The sequence below is a fragment of the Aotus nancymaae genome, unplaced genomic scaffold (genome assembly GCF_030222135.1).
Source record: "Aotus nancymaae isolate 86718 unplaced genomic scaffold, 86718_ANA_hifiasm-v0.15.2.pri h1tg000029l, whole genome shotgun sequence".
In the NCBI taxonomy this organism is placed as follows: domain Eukaryota; kingdom Metazoa; phylum Chordata; class Mammalia; order Primates; family Aotidae; genus Aotus; species Aotus nancymaae.
This window is the reverse complement of record NW_026988442.1, coordinates 7,634,047-7,656,525: the sequence shown is the minus strand read 5'-3', so window position 1 is coordinate 7,656,525 and position 22,479 is coordinate 7,634,047. Positions and strand designations below refer to the sequence as shown.

The window sequence follows — 22,479 nt, the reverse complement described above, 5'->3', positions numbered from 1 at the left end:
TTCTCATTTTAGCTATGCAATCTTGTATTTGATTATCTATTTTCTTTCTTGTATATACTCCAACCTCTTCCTATGGGTCTTTCTGCTTCCACACTGTGCATTGCAACCAGAACTCACTCAACACCATTTGGCTATGACACTAAAAAGCTTTCAAGAGTTTCCCACTGCATGTATAGTAAAGTCCAAAATATGTTCTGTGGCTCCCAAAGACCTGCATGGACCAGGCATAGTGGCTCACGCCTGTAATCCCAGCACTTTGGGAGGCCAAGGTAGCTGGATCATTTGAGGTCAGGAGTTCAAGACCAGCCTGGCCAACATGGTGAAACCCTGTCTATACTAAAAACACAAAAATTAGGCGGGTATGGTGGTGTGTGCCTGTAATCCCAGGTACTTGGGAGGCTGAGGAAGGAAAATCGCTTGAGCCCAGGAGGTGGAGATTGCAGTGAGCCAAGATCGAGTCACTGCACTCCAGTCTGGGTGACAGAGTGAGACCCTGTCTCAAAAACAAACAAACAAACAAACAAACCCTGCATGATCGGGGCCCTCCCTGTTTCTCCAGCCTCACACCATCCGGCTCTTCCTCTTGCCCACCCTGTTTCCACACCTTCTTTCAGTTCCTTGATGAGCTCAGCACTTTTCTATTTCAAGTTATTTGTACTTTTCTACTCCCTCCGCCTGGAACATCCTTTTCTCGTGTGTGTGTGTGTGTGTGTGTGTGTGTGTGTGTGTTTTGCTAGCTTCTTTTTAGTTCTTTCCATTTCATTCTAATTATTATTTCATAAAAAGGCCTGCCATTTCCCACTCAGTTTGTTTTTTTCTTCATAGTGATTACCATAACCTTAAATTACCTTGTTTGTATATTAACTTTCCCCACTTTCTCCTGTAGAATGTATCTTCCCATTATATATAATTCACTGCTGTAATTCTGCATTATTACCTATTACTTACTTAGTAATAGGTCTGAAATATTACCTGTTACTCTTCTAATTGCTATGAATTAGTTAATAATGTTTGCCTGCAAGTAACAAAAACATCTGATTAATAGCGGACTTAACAAATAAGGGTTTATTTTTGCCACCTAAGAAGAAATCCAAATGTAGGCAATTGTTGTTTTAGTGACTCAACAATGCCCTCAGGCACCCAGGCTCTGTCTATATTTCTGCTCCATTACTATTTGAATGTTGATGTTTCACGCCACATCTGTTACCTCATGGTCACAAGATGGATACTGCAGATGCAGCCCTCACATCCACAGGTAAGACTGGAAGAAGCAAGGAAGGATGGTGCCAGCCATGTCTTCTTCTATGGGAGCAAAAGTTTTCCCAGAAATCCCTGAGCAGATTCAGATTTCTCCTCATATCTTGTTACCTAGAACTGGGTAAGTGGTTTTAGCTTCAAGGGAGGTTGGAAAAACAGAGAACATGTGTGGCTTAAGTTTGTGTGTCTTCTTGACTGGGCCATGTGGTGCCCAGATATTTGATCAAACATTGTTCTGGGTATTTCTGTGATGGTGTTTTTGGATGAGATTAACATTTAAATTGTTAGACCAAGTAAAGCAGATTGCTTTCCCTGACGTGAGCCCTCACTCAGTCAATTGAAAGCCTAAATAGAACAAAAAGGCTGACCTTCTCCTGAGTAAGAGAGAACTCCTCCTGCCTGATTGCTTTCTAACTGGGTCATCAGCTTTTTTCTTGCTTTTGGACTTGAACAGAAACACCTGCTCCTCCTGGGTCTTGAAACTGCTGGTTTTTGGATAGGGATTACACTATAGGTTCTCCTGGTTCTCAGGGTTTCAGACTTGAAATAGAATGAAACCATCAGCTCTCTTTGGTCTCTAGTTTGCCAACTCACTCTGCAAATATATTGGAGATATATATGTGTATGTGTTTATGTATATGTACATCTCCTATTGGTTCTGTTTCTCTGGAGAACTCTAATACTCAATAGTATTCTCATGATTGGTTCAAATTGGTGCTGGCCAATAGGAATATAATGTGAGCCACATGTGTAATTAAAATCTTTTAGTAGCCATATTAAAAACATAAAAAGAAAGAGATAAAATTACTTTTAATAGTGTATTTTATTTAACCTAATATATTAAAAATATTATTTTGACATGAAACCAATATATACATTATTAAGGTACTAAATATTAAAAATATATGCTGTGCATTTTATTCTTACAGCACATCTCAATTCAGACTAGCCACATATCAAATGCTCAATTGCCACACGTGGCTAGGATCTGTTATATTGGCCGGTGCACGTTTAGACCAATCAAGATACATTATATGGCGCTGGGCATGGTGGCTCATGCCTGTAATCCCAGCACATTGAGAAGCCAAGGTGGGCAGATCACTTGAGGTCAGGAGTTAGAGACCAGTCTGGCCAACATGGCGAAACCCCATCTCTATTTAAAATATAAAAATTAGCTAAGCGTGGTGGTGCATGCCTGTAATCCCAGCTACTTGGGAGGCTGAGGCAGAAGAGTCGCTTGAACTCGGGAGGCAGAGGTTGTGGTGAGCTAAGATTGCACCATTGCACTGCAGCCTGGGAAACAAGAGCAAAACTCCATCTCAAAAAACAAACAAACAACAAAACAACAACAAAAAACCCAAAACAAAAAACAAGATAATGGAATTAGTAAAGAAAAAATATTCCTTTATATGATAATTAACTTCCTAAAGCACAATGAATAACAATTATTGTGGGATTCATAACATATTTAGAACTAAATGCGTTAACATTACATAATATTGCATTTCATAACATTGCATAACATTGCATTGCATCTTCTAAAACATTGACGAGGAGGGACTACTTCCAAACTAATTCTGTGAGGACAGTATTATTATTATTATTAACAGGGTCTTGCTCTGTCACCCTGGCTGGAGTGCAATGATACGATCTTGGCTCCCTGCAACTTCTGCTTCCCGGGCTCAAGTGATCCTCCCACCTCAGCCTCTCAAGTAGCTAGAACTACAGAAGCATGCTACTGTACCTGGCTATTTTTTGGTATGTTTTTGTGGAGATGGGGTTTTTCCATGTTGCCCAGGCTGGTCTCGAACTCCTGAGCTCAAGTGATCTGCCTGCCTTGGCCTCCCAAAGTGCTGGGATTACAGGTGTGAGCCACTGTGCCTGGGCAAGACCAGTATTATCACTCTGTTGTTAAAATCAGAAATTGATATTACAAGGAAAGAAACCTACAGACCAATGTTTTCCTGAATATGGATGTAAAATTCTTACTATAGTTTTAGCAAAGTGAATCTAACAATAAATAGAATATATCTTGACCAAATGGGATTTATCACAGGAATGCAAGATTGCTCCAACATTGGAACAATTAATTAATGTAGTTTGAGACATAAATAGACTAAAAAAGATAAAAGGATCATTTCAATAGATGCAGAAAAATCATTTGACATAATTTCAAATCCATTCCTTGTAATGGATTTGAAAACCAGGAAGAGAGGGGAAATTCTTCAACTTGATAAAGAGCATACATCTATGAAAAACTTTTAATTAATGTCATATTTAGTAGTGCATTCTCCCTCAACTCATGAGCAAGGCAAGAATGTGTGCTTATATTATTTCTACTTGAAATTGTATTGGAGGTACATCCCATGCAAAAAGGCAAGAAAAAAAAAGACATCCAGATTGAATAGAAATAAGCAAGACTGTCTTTATTTGCAGACGATAAAGTCATCAAGTCATTTCATTGTCTACTTAGAAAAATCTTATGAAATCTACAAAAAGCTACTAGAATTAATAAGTGGTTTAGCAAGGCTGTAATATATAAGATCAAAATACAAACATCAATTTATTTCCATATACTAGCAAGGAATAATAGGAAATTGAAATGAACAAAAGCAAAACCATTTACAACAGCATCAGATACATCAAATACTTAAGAGCTAAATCTGACAAAAGACGTGCAAGACATTACAATGAAAATTACTGGTAGAAATTAAAGAAGATCTAAATAAAAGGAGAGATATACTGTGATCATGGATAGCAAGACTCAATATTACAAAATATCATTTCTTTCCAAATTGACCCATAGATTCAATTCAATTCCAATCAAAATCCCAGCAGTCTTTTTTGGTAGAAATGTATAAGCTGATTCTAAAATTAACGTAGAAGTGCAACAGATTTATAATAGCTGAAACTGCTTTGTAAAAGAAGAATAAAGTTGGATTTATACTACTTGACTTCAAGACTTAGAAACTGGCATTAATAAAGACAGTGTGAAATTGGTATCAAGAAAGAAAAGCAGATCAATGAAACATAATAGAGTACAGAATAGACCTTCTCATATATGGCCAGTTGATTTTTGACAATGGTGCAAAGGCAATTCACCAGAGAAAGGGTATTGTCTGTTTTAACAAACAGTGCATGAACATTTGTTTATCCATATACAGAAAAATAACTTTTTATTTATACTTGGCACCATATAAAAATAAACTTAAAAGTGATCATAGACCTAAAACTATAAAACTTTAAAAAGAAAACGTGGGGGAAAATATTCATAATCTTGTTTCTGTTCTCTTTTTTTTGAGTCAGAGTCTCACTCTGCACCTAGTTTGGAGTGCAGTGGTGTGATCTCGGCTCACTGCATCCTCCATTTCCTGGGTCCAAGCGATTCTCGAGCCTCTGCCTCGTGAGTAGCTGGGATTATAGGCTCCTGCCACCACGCCTGGGTGATTTTTGTATTTTTAGTAGAGACCAGGTGAACTTATTTTCCATGTATATCTCTTCTTTGGTGAAGAATCTTTTCCCATCTTTCTTTGAGTTGCTGGTTTTCTTAATACTGAGTTTTAAGAAGTATTTTTTAAAATATAGTCTAAATGTATGTCTTTTATCAGTTATCTAATTTGCAACATCACCTGAGGTCAAGAGTTCAAGACCAGCCTGGCTAACATGGTGAAACCCTGTTGTAAGGCCGGTTGCCTTGCTGGGAGCTCGGATGCACACCCCCCACTTTTGTCTGAAAGCTCGGACATGCTCGGGCATGTTCCCTTCTCCCCTTTTCTCACAGCCTGGCCTTTCCTTAAAGAACCCAGTATGCAAGCGGGGTCTTGTGATTCTAGCCAATAGTAGCCAAGTCTCTCTAGCCAATAGCAGCCGAGTCTTTCTGGCCAATAGCAGCTGAGTAATTCTAACCAATAGCAGCCAAGTCCTGTATGCAAACAAAGGCTTGTAACCTTATCTAATAGTAGTCCTGCTCTCCCACAACCAATCGAGCTCCTTCACTCCCTATAAAACCCCACGTCTGAGAGGAGTCCGTGCGACTTCTCTGGCCCCTCCTGTCGGATTGCAGAACCTCGCCCAGGAGCCGATTAAATTTCTTTATTCCAATAACTGGCCTCAGTTGCCTCATTCGAACCTTGCTTGCTTCATTCAAACCTTACACCTGTCTCTACTAAAAATACAAAAATTAGCTGGACATGGTGGCATGCACCTGTAATCCCATGTTGGCCAGGCTGGTCTCAAACTCCTGACCTTAAATGATTAGCCCACCTCGACCTCCCAAAGTGCTAGGATTACAGGTGTGAGCCACCGGGCCCAGCCACAACTTCTGTTCTTTGAAAGGCACTTTTGAGAGAACAAAAAGACAAGCCACAGATTGGGAGAAGAATATTTGCAAATTAGATAACTGATAAAAGACATACGTTTAGACTATATTTAAAAAATACTTCTTAAAACTCCATATTAAGAAAACCAGCAACTCAAAGAAAGATGGGAAAAGGTTCTTCACCAAAGAAGAGATATACATGGAAAATAAGTTCACACAAAGATGTTCAATGCTCAACATTACTAGTCGTAGGGAAATGCAAATTAAACCATTAACAAATTAAACCTCAACATTACTAGTCATAGGGAAATGCAAATTTTTTTTTTTTTGAGACAGAGTCTCCCTCTTGTCACTCAGGCTGGAGTGCAGTGGCGTGATCTTAGCTCACTGCAACCTCTGCCTCTCAGATTCAAGCGATTATCCTGCCTCAGCCTCCGGAGTAGCTGGGATTACAGGTGCATGCCACCATGTCCAGCTAATTTTTGTATTTTTAGTAGAGACAGGGTTTCACTATGTTAGCCAGGCTGGTGATTGACCTCAGGTGATCCACCTGCCTTGGCCTCCCAAAGTGCTGGGATTACACGTGTGAGCCACCGTGACTGGCCCCTCTTCCTTTATGTTAGAAAGATCTGGTGTCACCACCTGAACTTATTTCCTAGCGCTGCTGTAGCAAATTATTACAATAATTTAAACACTAGAAAGCAATAGAATAAACAATAGGCTTAAAACAATAGAAAAGTATTCTCTCAGTTCTAGAGGCCAGAGGTCTGAATCACTGTGTCAGCAGGGATGGTTCCTTCTGGAAGCTCTGAAGAAGAATCAGTTCCATTCCTCTTTCTTGGCATCTGGTGGTTGCCAGAGATGCTTGCCATTCTTGGCCTTGTGGACACATCACCAGTCTCTGCCTCTGTCATCACTTGGCATCCACCCTGAACATCTCTGCATCTTTGTGTCCACATTTCTCTCTTATAAAGACAGGTTGCATCTCCCCAATACAGTTGGGAAAGCTTCCTTGTTTTTAAGAACTCATGTGATTAGATTGGACCCACCTAGAGGATTTAGGATAATCTCTCTATAGTAAAATCCTTAAACTTAGTCACACCTGCAAAGTCTGTTTTGCTTTGTAGAGTAATATATTCACAGGTTCTAGGGATTAGGGCATGGACATCTTTGGGGTGCCTTATTCTGCCTCACCTTCAATATATCAAAAAAATTTTTAGTTCTGTATGTAAGCCATGTAAAATTTATTAATGAGATATTTTACATTATTTTTTGTGAGTACTACTTCTTTGGAATTTGTTGTGGGTTTTATACTTACGGCACATCTCAATTTGGATCAGGCACATTTCAAGTTCTTAATAGCCGCTAACCACTTGTGGCTTCTGTATTGAATTGTCCAGTTCTAGATTGAAGGACGCTAAAGAGACAGGAACCAGATACAAACAATAACTAAGTTTCGATTTAAGAAAATACAAATCAAAACAATGCAGCTACATAAGACATTTTGGAAACAAGTGGGGATATTTGTATATAGATTTAAATTATCAGCACCACTTACTGTTAATTATTTTAGGTGTGATATTGTCCTTGGGTGATGTAGGAGGATAGTGAGAGTTTTAGGAGATGTGCGTTGTTGTGATCACCCCACAGATTTGGAATAGATCTCCCCCAACCCACGTGAAATTTGGTTTGGATGTTGAGACTGATGATGCTATCTGCACACCAAGAAAGCATGAAAAGATTTGTGACTCATGGAATGAGTCATTCTGGGGAGAGCACAGCAGGTTTCTAAACAGGCCCCAAAGTAGCTTGAGAATGCAGAGAGGGGCACGTGCCCTGGATTTGTGTTTGGAAGTGAAGCTGGGGTGAGGGTCCTGACCCATGGGCTGGGTTTGCCTGGGTGGCAAATCTGACACGTCTTTTGTCAGATTTAGCTCTTAAGTATTTTATGTATCTGATGCTGTTGTAAATGGTTTTGCTTTTGTTCATTTCAATTTCCTATTATTCCCTGCTAGTGTATGGAAACTATCTGCCAGCACCAAGGGAGGGAGCAGCTGGGCTTTTTTATTGGTTTGTCCAGATATAGGGCAAGAGGGGAAAAGGGAGAGATGGGGCTTGACAGGTGTCAGCAGTCAATCATCAAAAATGTAGTCAGACTCATTACAGTTCACCCCTGGCGCCTGACTGCTGACTGTGATGTGCCACGTTCCATTTGATTGCTTTTGAACTTTTTAAAGCAAACCATTATGGTGCCCTACGAGGCCTTAAGTCTGAGGCTAATAAAGGAGGTGAAAGTTCCATTATGCACATATCCTAAAACTTTCACTATCCTCCTACATCACCCAAGGCCAATATCACACCTAAAATGATTAACAGTAAGTGGTGCTGATTATTTAAACCTATATACAAATATCCCCAGTTGTTTCCAAATGTCTTAGGTAGCTACATTGTTTTGATTTGTATTTTCTTAAATCAAAATCTAATTATCTAATATCTTCTTCAAGAGCTCAGTATTCATTGTCAAAATTAATAATGCTTTGCTTCAAAGGGCACCAGAAGCAAGTGAAAACACAGCCCACAGAATAAGAAAAAACAATTTTGCAATTCATGTATCTGATGATGGACTTGTCTCTAGAATATATAAAGAACTTTTTACAGTTCAATAATAAAAAGACAAATAGCCCAATCAAGAATGGGTACTATTAGCAGACTAAAAAGTCAACTGACAGAATGGTAGAAAATACTTGTAAATCATATTTGATAAGGTTGTAATATCCTGAATATCTAAAGAACACCTACAACCCAACAACGAAAAGACAAGCAATCCAATTTTTTAAATGGGCAAAGGGCCAATGTGGTGGCTCACGCCTGTAATCCCAGCACTTTGGGAGGCAGAGGTAGGTGGATCACTTGAGGTCAGGAGTTTGAGACCAGTCTGACCAACATGGTGAAACCCAGTCTCTGCTAAAAATACAAAAATGAGCTGGGTATTGTGGCAGGCACCCATAATCCCAGCTCGGGAGGCTGAGGCAGGGGAATCATTTGAACCCAGGAGGTGGAGGTTGCAGTGAGCTGAGATTGTGCCACTGCACTCCGGACTGAGTGTCAGAGCAAGACCCTGTCTCAAAAAAAAAAAAAAAAAGAAAGAAAAAGAAAAAAGAACTGTGGTAATTAACTGTGAGGCACCATTCATTCTTTCCAGATTCACAAACAGGCTGTTAAATGGAGAAACAATGCAGGTAATCACCCTTTTTCTAAATAAATCTTTCATAATGAATTTCAATCCTTGAAGGCCCTGCTTTAATTTATGCTGGGCCACATTAAGTATTTTAAATGAAGAGGAAGAGGTAGGTCTGTGGGGTCCCATTTTGTCAACCTGATTGTTAAGTGCCAAAGACTTGATTAAATTTGAATTTATTAGTCATTGGATCAGAGAGTCCATGCCCACTATGGGACATGTTAGAATAATGGGTGCTACGACTACAGGGAATTTAGGCCAGGCAATTGTTCAGATGGTTAGGGTGAGGCATACCTGTTTCTCCTGTTATGTTTAGTAACTTCCCTAAGATTACAAGGGGTACCTTGTCTTAATTTATGGGATCCCTGGTATAACGGTAATTTGAGCCCCAAGATTAAGACCATGACATTTTGCCAATCGGTGTATTTCAGCAGATGTTGAACTTATATCAAAACTCAAGTTATAGAGGTGCAAAAGCCATTCGGCACCCTTTCATATTTTTGTAGTGTAAATTCTTTCAGCAAATTTTGGATTTCTGGCTGGGCATGGTGGCTTATGCCTGTAATCCCAGTACTTTGGGAGGCCAAGGTGGGTGGATCATCTGAGGTCAGGAGTTCGAGACCAGTCTGGCCAACCTGGTGAAACCCTGTCTCTACTAGAAATACAAGGGGAACCATAAGAGGAATTCTTCAGAGTAGTCCCGTTTTTCCTCCAGTGTCCCACAGAAGAAGATCCTGGCACATGACTGGTGTAGAGCAGGGCCCTACAGGTGTAGGAAGGGGGCTTGCTGCATCTTGGGAGAAATTATAACATCCCTGGTAGGACATTTTGGAGAGGAATGTCAGTGATTGGATTGGATCTGTGTAGTCAGTTTTATCCTATCTTGAGTGAACACTGCTGAGAACTTCCTTAGTGCCAGACCCTAAGCTGGGAATCATGAACAGAGAGATGAGTAGAATATGATCTCAGCTTTCACAGAACTCTCAGTCTAGTGAACAGCGAGTTATGAGAAGTGTAGTGATGGTGGCTTCGTTAGAGCAAGTGGCTCATGCTGCATTGAGATGACCTCAGTGGATGGCCTGGTCCCTCTTCTGGTTGTTATCGATGGCTGGCTGACTTGCTCTGGGCCAGTGACCCTGGACTTCTGCCAGGTGTCAGCATCTTAGGCACAAGCAACACCTCAGTTTCCTGTTGGGTCAAAACAGTTAACACTGCCACGGTGATCAGAGGACACTAGTGACATCAGTAGCTACTGATGAGGTCCTGGCCAGCTAGGGAAATAAAGATGTAAGTTTAACAACGATTCTAAATTTGTTCTTAAGATAATGAGCAGAGAGTATCTGTCTTCTAAGTTAAATACTTTTTAGACTTCAGGATTCACCCATGTCCAAAATAAAATATACATCAGCCGTATCACTGCCCTGAGATGGTTTCTCCCTGTCCTACCAGAAGCCTGCACTCTCTGGAGCACTGAGTCTGTCTCAAGCTAACTGATCTGCTCTCTGGATTCCAGGGACACCCGCAGAGCCAGAGGTTGAAGGCACAGGCGTTGATGTCTCCGACCGTTCTGACTCCAGGTTGGTGCACCTCAGCGCCCAGTATGAACGACACAGTAACAGGATGCCACCAACATTTTGATTTGGGGCTGTTGCATCCTAACTTTAATAACATTTAATAGACATTATTTTTTAGACTAATTCTAGGTTTACAGATAAATTGAGCTGATAGTACAGGGAATTCCCCTATTCTCTCTTGTCCTCTAGCACACAATTTCCTCTATCATTAGTATCTTGCATTAGTGTGATATATGTTTACAATTGATTAATCAATATTGATACGTTATTATTAACTAAACTCCATAGTTTACATTAGGGTTCATTCTTTGAGTTTTATTGTTCTATGCTTTCTGACAATCACCTAATGTCCTGAATCCTCAGTACAGTATCACACAGAAGAGTTTCACTGCTGAAAACCTCCTTGTGTTCAACCAATTCATCCCTCCTCCACGCTTGGCAATCACAGATCATTTCACTTTCTCTACCATTTTGACTTTCCTGGAATGTCCTAGTGTTGGAATCATACAGTGTGTAGAGTCTTTAGACTAGTTTCTTCCTAGCATTATGTATTTAAAGTTCCTCCGTGTCTTCTCATGGCCTGATAGCTCATTTCTTTCTATCACTGAATCCTATTCTATTGTATGGATACCACAGTTTGTTTAGCCATTCACTTAGTAAAGGACATTTTGGTTATTTCCAGTTTTTGACAAGTATGAGCAAAACTGTTGTAAATACTTGGATGCAAGTTTTTGAGTGAACATGTTTTCAGATTAGTTTGGTAAATATCTAAAATGCTATTTGCAGGATTATGTGGCAAGGCTATGTTTAGCTTTGTAAAAAAAAAAAAAAAAAAAAAAAAAACCTGCCAAACTGTTTTCCAAAGTGACTAGCATTTTGCATTTCCACTAGCAGTGAATGAGAGTTCCTGTTGCTCTGCATCTTTGACAGCCTTTGGTATTGTCACTTGTTTGGATATGAGCCTTCCTGTTAGGTGCATATTATAGTGTGGTGGCATCTCATTGGTTTAATATGCAATTTCCTAGGGACACATGGTTTTGAGCATCTTTTTCATATGCTTACTTGCCATCCATATATCTTTCTGGTGAAGTATCCAGATCTTCTGCCCATTTTTAAATTGGGTTGTTTGCTTTATTATTATTGAGTTTTAAGAGTCCTTTATATATTTTGGACACCAGTCTTTCATCAGATCTGTATTTTGCCAATATTTTTTTCCCAGTTTATCACTTGTTTATTCATTTTCTTAACAATGTCTTTCACAGAGCAGAAGTTTTTAATCTTAATCAAGTTCAACTTATCAATTTTTTCTTTCCTGGATTGTGCTTTTGACCTTGTATAAAACATATATTGTGGTTACAAAAGGCAAAAGTTGGTCGGGTGCGGCGGCTCATGCCTGCAGTCCCAGCATTTTGGGAGGCTGAGGTGGGTGGATCATGAAGTCAGGATATCAAGACCATCTTGACCAACATGCTGAAACCCTGCTGCTGCTAAAAACACAAAACATAGCCAGGCATGCTGGCATGTGCCTGTAATCCCAGCTACTCGGGAGACTGAGGCAGGAGGATCACTTGAATGTGGCAGGCAGAGCTTGTGGTGAACCAAGATTGTACCACTGCATTTCAGCCTGGTGACAGAGCAAGGCTCTGTCTCAAAAAAAAAAAAAAAAAAAAAAAAAAAGAAAAGAAAAGAAAAGAAAGAAAGAAAGAAAGGAAAACAGCTTAGTGAAAATCATTGGTGTTCCTTAGAAGAGAATTAAATATAGTCAAGGGAAGACCAAGTCTCATACTTCTCTTGTATATTCCAAAGTTCCAGGGAAATTCCAGGTAATAGAGGTTATCTCCCATGCTGTTAAAGCAAGGTTGCAGACACTTCCGAATTTTGGGCCCAACACTCTAGGAGGGCACAGCTCTGTCCTGGAAAATGATACAGGAATGGATACTCTTCCTGTGACTCATTGTGGTCATTCATCCAGCATCACAGAAACCAAAAAATGGAAATACGGCCAAATTCATGATTTGCTAGGTCTCTTCTTCAGCTTTCTTACCTGATTCTTAGGATAACAGCATTACTTTGAAGATTATGATGAAGATATGCTGTCCAAATATGTGCACAGTTTTGAGCAAAATGCCTTGTACTAATTGGTCAACAAACAATTACTGAATGATTATATGAATATTTACTGAATGACATTGATCCTATGAATAATTATGGAATAATTATTGTGATTGCTTTTATTAGCAGTTCTCAAAACTCATCTATGTGTGACCTCAAGTAAGCCACATAACTTTGTGAACCTGCAGTTTCATCATTTTTAAAATGAAGAAACCTGACAGATTTCCATTCTGCCACAGTAGGTCAGGCCTCCCAGACACCAGAACATACATTTACTTAAAGCCTTTGATATACCTCAAAGCAGTATCCTTACAGTGTAGTTGGAGGATGGTGGGGGCTGCAGAGAGGCACTCTTTCCAATGGGATTGAGCCAGTCCTCCTTCCTTCGTTGCCACATGAATGCTGGGCAGCCCAGGGTCACACCCATTGTACCCTCAACTCAGGCAAGCCCAGCAGCCAAACATAGGAGACCTGGGCTTCAGAACAGTCTCCCAAGTCCCAGGCTAACAAAACCTAGGTGGCAATGAAAGCTGAGAAAGTGAGGAGGTGGTTCAGGGGATCACTCTTCCCTACTCGTTCCTCTCATCTCAAATTCACCTTCTATTGCACAGCAACACGGAGGACCACCAACCACCCCTGACCATCACCCTGATCTTGCTGTGTTTGGTTAGTGGGATGCAACCACACATCAACGGTGTTAGACCCCACCTCAGAAAAATATCTGTCAAACAGTATTCCATAAGGACCGCTCATGGCCCTGTTATTTTCAACATATGGAAAAAACAAAATGAAAACAACAAAATCATATCAGGTTTACAAGACTTCCCAAGATAGACGGTCACACATTCTTTCAGGAGATCTCTATAGAAATGATTCTGATGACTTGATACTTTGAAAAGAGCTCTTCTGGGACTAGAATGACATCCATAAGTGACAAGAATGAGATGAAGTGTGCAGTCACATTAAAAAACAAATCATCTCACATAGAGGAAGCTTTGGACCTAGGGACGTCACACTGGTCTTAAGTGTAATGAAAAGCCTCTTCTGCCACAAACATCAGCGTAGTGGTATCTGCCAGTAAGAAAAAATAAATCGGCGTAACCATGGGATGCAGCAAGAAGAATATTGAGCCAGGAAAGAAAATATTTTTAAAGAATGAATTACTCATTCACTTTCTAGTGAATACAGAAAAAACTGCAGAAGACTCAGGATATCATGGCAGTGTAATACGTTGATATCTTAAACTTGTGGAAAAGTCTTAAATTCTGTTTTAACATATGAGAAGGTGGGGTGACTGACTTCATGACCAGCATTAAGAAAATATCACGTGTTGGGAAACTGTTTCTGCCTTAATGATTTTATACACACAAGAGATGAAAAGTGAGGCACGTGCTTACATATATTGGGAATGAGATGGGACTGGCATTGTCACAAGGGTACACAAATACTGAGAGTGACTGATAGAGGAACGGTCCCCATCAGTTGTGACCTCAGGTGAGACCAGGAGGCCTGTGTTTTAGCAAACCCTGGGCAATTGGAATGAAGGGTTCCTAAGATTCCATGACACGCCCAGCTTCTAATTCTGTTATTGCAACAGCAGACCTTTACCTGGCACACTGGCCACTATCTCCCACACTCTTGTCAGAGTCTGAGCTACAGGCAGCGCCTTCAGCTCTCAGCTCAAGCATTGCAAACCTTGTTTTTGCAGTTAAGGACCCTAAAGTGCTGTGAGGAGGGATCAAGTTCTTCTCAACAATAAGTTAAGAATTTGAGTTACTGACATCCCCCAGTCCTGATTGAACCTATTTGATTTCCAGTTTTTAACCCATCATGTGTTTGGGTTTCTTCTCCCCAGTCCCTGGCTCTACCTGTGGTGCCCCAAATATCAGCATGGTGGCGTCCGGCAGGACGTGTTCCAGGAAAACCACAGAGGTGAACTTTCCAGATACCATCGAAAATTCCTACTCTCATCAGGAAGAGGCCAAACCAAATATCAGAGACAGCAAAAACAGACTTCTTATGAGCCAGGCCTACTTCCTGAACTACCAGCTGAAGACATACAGTAAGTTGTATAGGTTGACCACCAGGAAAGTGATGAATGATGTCCTGTCTTGTCTCGAGAAACTAACCACTCTCTTCATCAAAATTAGTTTCATCCTTCCCATACTTGTAGAAAATAGCAATGGGTATTTTAACATTTAGTTAAAGATGGAAGACAGTGGCGAAAGTATTTAGCAACTTTTCCACGTCTTCAGTAAGGCAGGTGTGGGACTGGGGTTAAAATCCCAGCTATTGACTTCTGACACAGGCACAGAACCACCTGTTTTTCTCAGCAAAAGGCTAAATCATGTTTACAGGAATCCTCTCTGTACCGTATAAGATCCTGCAGACAAGTAGCATTTAGTCTGTTGGTCTAAATGTCTGAGGCTACTAAACTTCCATTTGGTTCTGTTTTCTGCTGAGGCCCAGTAGGCAAAGCTGTGTTCTGGGGACACTGGGGGAAACACAGTGATAGCACACAGTACCCACTGTGAGGAGCTTGAAGGGGACCCTTCTCCTAATAGAACGTGTGGTATCTGTGAGTGGCACCATCAAGAGCAGGGAGTGCCCTGGTACTGGTGCCTCAACTCCACGTTAGCTGGCATCCCCGGTGGGCACCACCACACCTGGCTAATTTTTGTATATTTAGTAGAGGCGAGGCTTCACCATGTTGGCCAGGCTGGTCTTGAACTCCTGAGGTCAAGTGATCTGCCCTCTTGGGCCTCCTAAAGTGCTCAGATTCCAGGCGTGAACCACCACACCTACTTCACCAATTCTTTTTTCAGTAAACGTTAGAATTTATCTGTCGGTCCGGTCTCCTGTAAAAATTTCTCTAAGAATTCATTGACAATGATATACGATTAGATAAATCAGTGTTGCAGCAACGCTTCTGGAAAGTATTTAGGGCAATGTTTGAAGATTTTGGGAAAAAAGTTTTAATTTTTTGCATTGACTTAGGTCAGAGGATACGTGATTAAGATCTAGCAGATGAGGGAGATTTTGTCCCATGGATCTGAAAAGCAGGCTCATCTACTTCTAGGGCAACTTAGTCTAGGGCCTGTTAGAACATTCCCATCAGAATACCACATTCTTACACTGAGAATATTTTGAGTCCTTGTGCTATGACTGGACACTGATTTGGTCTTGTGTGAAGTGTGATTTGCTTAATGTGACCTGCTCTTCTGCATTTGTTTGCAGAAGATTGAAAAGATCACGATGAAGAACAGAAATGCAGAGACAGCAAAAATAAACTTCTTATGAGTCAAGTGGCCTACTACCTGGGCTGCCGGCTGAAGATGGAAGTTAAGTTCTGTAGGTTTACTGTCACGAAAGTGATGAACAATGTCCTGTCTTGTCTATGAGAAATGATACATTCTCTTCTTCAAAGTTAATTTCATCCTTCCCGTACTCCTAGGAAAATAGCAGTGGGTAATTTAACATTTTGTTGAAGATGGAAGACAGAAGCCAAAGTATTTAGCAACTTTTCCACGTCTGCAGTAAGGCGGGTGTGGGACTAGAGTTAATATCCCAGCTATTGATTCCTGACACAGGCACAGAGCCACCTGTTTTTCTCAGCAAGAGGCTAAATCATGTTTACAGGAATCCTCTCTGTACCACCTAAGATCTGAAGACAAGTAGCCAAGTAGCATCTAGTCTGTTGGTCTAAATGTCTGAGACTGCCAAACTTCCATTCGGTTCCGGTTTCTGCTGAGGCTCAGTAGGGAAAGCTCTGTTCTGGGGGAAATGCGATGGTAGCACACTATACCCACTGTGGGGAGCTTAAAGAGGACTCTGCTCCTTACATAGCCTGTGGTATCTGTAAGTGGCATCATCAAGAGCAGGGATTACGCTGGTCAGAGGGAGGACCTGCTTTCTGTGCAGAGGCTCTCATTGGTAAAGAGGAAGAATGACGGCACCCACGACTTTGTGCAGGCAGCGGTGCGTAGAGGAGGGACCCTGGGCCAGTCTCCTGAGCTCCATCCAAGTTGCTTCTTTTGTTTGTTACTCAGTATTGTCATCTGTTCGTAGGACACTATAATAATGCCTACCTCTGTCAATTGCTGCACTGAATTAGATGCCTACTTATTGTAACTCTCCCGGGACAGTTGTTGGCACAGAGTAAACACTGTCTATTAGTTCTTCATTCTACTGTGTCTAGCATAAGAGAAACTTTATTAGTCTTTGTGCATATTTCCTTTATGGCCTTATGAGAGACTCCAGACCTCCATAATTCTGCAATGACAGTTTTATCAGTGGTGTTTTCTTCCACTAAACATATGTGGCCATGACACGACTAGGACTTTCTGAATGAGAACACAGATGGGAAACCCATGGGGTTGGAGGTCACAGTATTGCAAATGTCCCTCCTTCCGTGATGGATGGTGGTCTTTGGAACAAGAGGCAGCATCTGTCCAGTTGTAAAGGACAGGAAGGAAGCTGTGACAGGAGGGCGGTTGTTGGAGTGGAAAGAGCTCTGGGCTAAGAATGAAGGTTCCCAGGCTGTGTCTTCAGCAGTATTCCTAGGAACTGTCAGTGAGCAATTGATTTCTCCTTCTTGACTTTCTCTGTCTCCATCTGCAAAGGCAGGTAAATTTCTCTCTCTCCATCTGCAAAGGCAGATATCTTGCAGTGTCTGAAGCATTCAAATGTGTGAACACTTATGATCGCTTATCACAATGAGATAAAGCCCCTCGCTGTGTGGTGTTGGAGAAAGCACTTGATGTGTGGGCATTTGGTGGTAGGAAGTGGTTCAGACTGGAGCACTCCCCGTGGAGAGAATGTCCCTGAATAACATAGCAGAAGCCACTTGGAGGGCCTGTGAAGTCACCTGATGTGCAGAGGATTGTGGGACAAGTTTGTTTATCCTCTCCTAAGAGAAAGAAATAGGTTGTAAATGTGAACTGTGACAGGATGCCAAGCCTGTCCCTGGGAATCAGATCTGTGTCAGGATGGCGGAGACAGCTGCCAAAGTCCAGAGAGAGGCTGCACAAGCCTCCAGTGATGTGGAGAGCAGAACGTCTTTTCAACATTTGGCCTCATCTTGATGGGAGACTCCTGATCAGAAATGCATTGCCTGGTGGATCAGGAAACCATACCAGGACATTTTGTTAAAGAGAAAACATGAGAGCTTTCAGTAGAACAGGGACCCATACACAGACGTTCATGTCCCTGCACACATTGGGCTGACTGTCACTGCAGTGTGAAATGGGAAATATCTGAATAAACACATCTGTACTTGCAGAAAACGACAAAGATGAGGATGAAGATGTTCATGTTGTGGAGGCTGAGAAAATACAGGAATCACGTGCCCCCAGGTAATACTGAATAATCAGGAGCAAGTAATGGGTGGTAAAGTATGGAAAAGGTCTAGAAGTGCACCCTCTCTGGCGTCTCCCATGGGCCAAAACCCTGCATTCCCTTGGCCACAATATGTTCAGTTCAACCCAACTTAGACACAGGGTGTGGCAGCTGTCGTAGTTCTTTGTATGTGCTGAGCGCCGTGTCTGAATTACACAGGGATAACTGAGTCTTTTTTCTTCTCAGCTCCTTTCTGCCCAGTGTACTGAATACCAGCTGCTGTCTTTCTCTCTGGTTCCCATGGCAGCCATGCTCTGTTGCAGAGAGGAGGATTGCCTGTTTCCTCTCAAAGGGAACCTCCCATTTGCCTTCTGGGACCACTCTCTTATTCCTCCTGTGAAAACCAGCTAGGACTCCCTGGGGTCCAATCCCTCTTTGCTTAATCTTCTGTCATCTCTATCCCATCTGGCTCATCAGGGAGGTGCAGAAGATTGAAGTCAAGAAAGTCCCTGAGGACTCAATGGAGGAATGTGTCATCACTCGTTCAAATAGCTATGGTCCTACTGACTCCAGCCAGCCTCATGGAGACACCAGTGAAATCACATTTGAGAAAGACAACGTCAACTCTGTGCTGGTTGTAGAGAGTGAATCATCTCTTGATGTAGTGGAGGATGCTCTAATCATTCTTTCAGGTGATCTCTACCTTCCTTGTTTTTGGTACCTCTGTCTAGGCTGAGGAAGATCAACTCTGAAGACAGGCTCTATACACACAAATTGGTTTGAATAAAAATCTGTCATGGGATATTAAACACAGACACCAGGGAATTTTTATCTCATCCTCAGCTCATGCCATGCATTTGTCTCCAAGGCCCAAGTATCAAGTTACCAGACCCCAGGCCAGTGTGACAAACTCATGGTCACCTGAGTGCAGGAGGTGTAAAGGAGGTGCCTGTCAGGTCTCCTAGCTTTGATTCGGTATCTCTCATGTAATTATGTCATCTGTCCCTGAACAATGTCCATGGAGTTTCTATTTATTTTTAAGGAAACTGGGAGTCTTGCCTATTTATTTGGAGAGATTGTTCCCCAGGTTTCACTGCTCTGAGCTTCAGTCTTGATCTCTTTTAAGTCAGCTTGCTTAGCTGCATAGTCACCTTGAAACCAGGATGAAAATATTTCCGCTTTACCTTGCTGATATGTTTCCATAAAGCAAGGCTCAGTCCTGGCTCTCCACCCCATCCATGCAATGGCCGATCTGATGTTTCTTCGTAGCATCACGTATTGTTTGTCGTTGTTGTTGAGATGGAGTCTCCTTTTGTCACCCAGGCTGGAGTGCAGTGGCACCATCTTGGCTTACTGCAGTCTCCACTTCCCAGACTCCAGTGATTCTCCTGCCTCTGCCTCCTGAGTAGCTGGGACCATAGGTGCTCCCTACCACACCTAGCTAATTTTTGTATTTTTAGTAGAGACGAGGTTTCACCATATTGGCCAGGCTGGTCTTGAACTCCTAACTTTAAGTGGTTCACCCACCTTGTCCTTTGAAATCACAGATTTTTCTTTTTGGAGATGGAGACTCCCTCTGTTATTCAGGCTGGAGTTCAGTTGCACGATCTCAGCTCACCGCAACCTCCGCCTCCTGGGTTCAGATGATTCTGCTGCCTCAGCTTCCCGAGTAGCTGAGATTGCAGGCATGTGCCACCATGCCCAGCTAATTTCTTTGTATTTTTAGTAGAGACAGGTTTTCACCGTGTTAGCCAGGATGGTCCCGATCTCCTGACCTCGTGAAGTGCTCACCTCGGCCTTTAAGGGTGCTGAGATTACAGGCGTGAGCCACCATGCCCGGCCCACAGATTCTTTTTTGTTTGCTTTTGTTTTGTCTTTTTTTATTCAGTCTCCCTAGAGACTGTCAAAAATTGTCAATGCCGACTCTATTGCACGTCATCACGGCGGAGTATTGGGAAAAGTTTTCAATTAGCAGTAATCTCATCTCAGATAAAACTCATTGGCTGCAATACTGGCACTGAGCAAAGCTCACAGATTCTTTTTAAAGCAAGTGTTGTTAGAATTTACGTATCAGTCCAGTTTCATGTATAGATGCCTTTAACCATTCAATGACCTTGGTACCTGGTGAGATAAGTCAGTATTGCAGCAACACTCCCAGAAAATAGTTTGACTCATTTTTGGAGATTTTTCTGGGAAAAAATTTGGTTTAACTTTGCATAGATTCAGGCAGAGAATATGGCAGTATGGTCTACCCGTAGAGGGAGATTTTGGCCTGTGTGTCTGGAAAGCAGGCTCATCTACTCACCAGGCTTCCTGGTGAGTAGGGCACCCTGGAATAGTCCTGTCAGAATTTGTATTCTTGCCCTGAGAACATATCTGTGCTTGTGCTCTGACTAAACACTGATTTGGTCATATGTGAAGTGTGATTTGCTTAATGTGACCTGCGTCTCTGAATTTATTTACAGAAAGTCAAAGTGATGATGAGGAAGAGGAAGAAAAGGGGCCAGTGCCCCCCAGGTAATGCTGTGGAGTTGTGGGCTGTTAGTTTAATAGTGACACCTGGAGACTGTAGATCCGGGGAAACCGAGGAAGTGATGACTAGAACTCTTTCTTCCATTCACCCAGCTACAAATTGTCCTTATTGACAATGTTGTGGGTGATTTGTGGCACTTGTATAGGTTTTAACTTCTCACTCCTCCCAAGACGGGAACCTGCAATCAGATGAGCCAGGTGAACTCAGCAAACAGGGATTTCCTGGTTTTGCCTGTTCTCCCCACTGTGTTTAAACCCAGGGAGAGACGCATATATGCTTTCTGCCCATTTTTTGTGAGCATGTTTGCTAGGATTTGTGAAGAGAAGAAATTCAAAACATAGACATATTATATCAAAATACTAGAAAAAGGAGGCCCTTAATACACAAGATCTGGGTGTCTGAAATGCCTCAAGAGCTCTATTCACTTGAATGCCACATGTAAAATTCAACACAACTTATGGGAGGCAGTTGAAGCCCCGTGTTAGTTCTCGTGCTGCAAGTCGTGATGATAGTTTACAGGGAGAGTCTGGGTGGCCTGCAGTGGCTCATCTGTGGCAAATGCACTGAGCACATGCTGCTCACTTGTGCTCTGTCCCCAGGGTAGTCACCCTCCACCCTGCATTTAGAAGAGATAGTTTTTTTTCTCTTGAAGGAAAAATGCCTTTGCTTTCTGTGACCATTCCATTCTGACTTCCATCAGATCAGCTGAGAGACTTTGTTGCCTAATCTCTGTTGGTTTAATCTTCTGTCATCCCTGTCCTGCCTGGCTCATCAGGAATCTGCAGGAGTCTGTGGAGGAGGAAGCCCCCCAGGAGTCCTGGGATGAAGGTTATTTGACCCTCTCAATTCCTCCTGGCACATCTGCCTTCAATGAGTCTTACAGAAGCAACTTGCACTCATTAGAGGAGCAGCAAGTCAACTTGGCTGTTGACATAGGCAGTGAGTACTCCATTGTGAAGTTGATAAAGCTCCAATTTGTGTCCCAGATAGACCCCACAGTCTTCGGGCCTTGCTCTGCCAGCCAGGCTGAGAGTTGTCATCACTGTGGGCTGAACCTATCCATCAATGTAGATTTCAATCACTCTGGATTCCAGTCTGAAGCATGGGCATGTGGTGGGTCAGTGAGCTTTGCTGTCTCTCTAGTCTCAGTCCATGCCCATCACACCCTGGACCGACTGTCAGGACATTGAAACCCAAGGCAGGTGTTGCAAACTCACACCAAGCTATGCAGCACATGTCCATGAGTTGTCTTTCAATCTGAATTTAATGTCTCTTGCCAGCTACCACATTCCTCATGAGTTTTGTTCCCCATGCATGTCTGTGAGGTTCTTTCCTGTTTGTACAAACTTGGCATAACTGTTTGTACAAACTTGGGATAAAGGGATAATGGTCTACCAGAATAGGGACGTTTCACCATTGGTTCTGAGACACAAACCAAGGAATCTCTATCATGATTGGCTTTGAGACCTCCTGAAGTCTGTCTCTCACATTATCCTGTTCTCATGCTGAGGAGCCTGAGGTCCCTGTGCAGGGATTAGACAGTGGGCTGTTATGGGTGTAGGGTAATGGCTTGTTTTGTCTGTCCCTATCTGAATTTATTGCAGAGATTAAAAAGGACCAAGAAGAGGAAGAAGACCAAGGCCCACTGTGCCCCAGGTAACTTTGAGCAATTGTGAACAGCTAATTTTGTGTTGACACCTGGAGACGCCAGGTCCAGGGAAAACAGGGTGGGCTGACAATATCGATACCATCTTTTCAACAAAGCCTGAATTATTCCTGCTAACATTGCTGTTGGTTTTCATTGCAGTAGATATTTAGGTTTCCGTTTCTTCCTCCCCTTACCATTTACTAACTACTGTACGTTGACCATACTTGTTTTTATGATCAGTGTACGCTGTGTGTCCTGCAGGTACTAACTCAGAGTGTCCTTTCACTCCCTCATCAGTGTGTCTTCTGGATGGTTCACTGAGCTTACTTTCTCTCTCTCTCTCTCTCTCTTTCTCTTTCATTCTTTTTTACCCTACCCTTGTCCATCCCAGCATAAGGCAATAATTTGTTATGTCATTAATGGATCTATGTTTTTTCTTTATTAACCACTTTCTTGTGCTAC

The 22,479-nt window shown here is 42.0% G+C and overlaps 1 protein-coding gene and 1 non-coding gene across 3 annotated transcripts in view; one reads left to right on the top strand and one right to left on the bottom strand.

Moving 5' to 3' along the window:
* Positions 1-22,479, top strand: part of LOC135276960 (neuroblastoma breakpoint family member 11-like) — a 66,345-nt gene that overhangs the window by 43,610 nt on the left and 256 nt on the right. Inside the window, exons 1-7 of one of the 2 annotated variants that reach the window (XM_064382266.1) lie at positions 8,777-8,814; positions 10,327-10,390; positions 17,781-17,853; positions 18,314-18,528; positions 20,302-20,353; positions 21,145-21,197; positions 21,974-22,025. In XM_064382266.1, coding sequence (XP_064238336.1) covers positions 8,809-8,814; positions 10,327-10,390; positions 17,781-17,853; positions 18,314-18,528; positions 20,302-20,353; positions 21,145-21,197; positions 21,974-22,025 — 515 coding nt within the window. In that variant the 5' untranslated portion in view covers positions 8,777-8,808. Of the gene's footprint in view, positions 1-8,776; positions 8,815-10,326; positions 10,391-17,780; positions 17,854-18,313; positions 18,529-20,301; positions 20,354-21,069; positions 21,926-21,973; positions 22,026-22,479 lie in introns of those variants that run through there. The other variant, XM_064382265.1, reaches the window with a different exon arrangement.
* On the bottom strand, positions 19,725-19,865 carry LOC135277028 (U4 spliceosomal RNA). Its single transcript, XR_010344641.1, has one exon. It is a non-coding gene; the product is annotated as a U4 spliceosomal RNA (small nuclear RNA).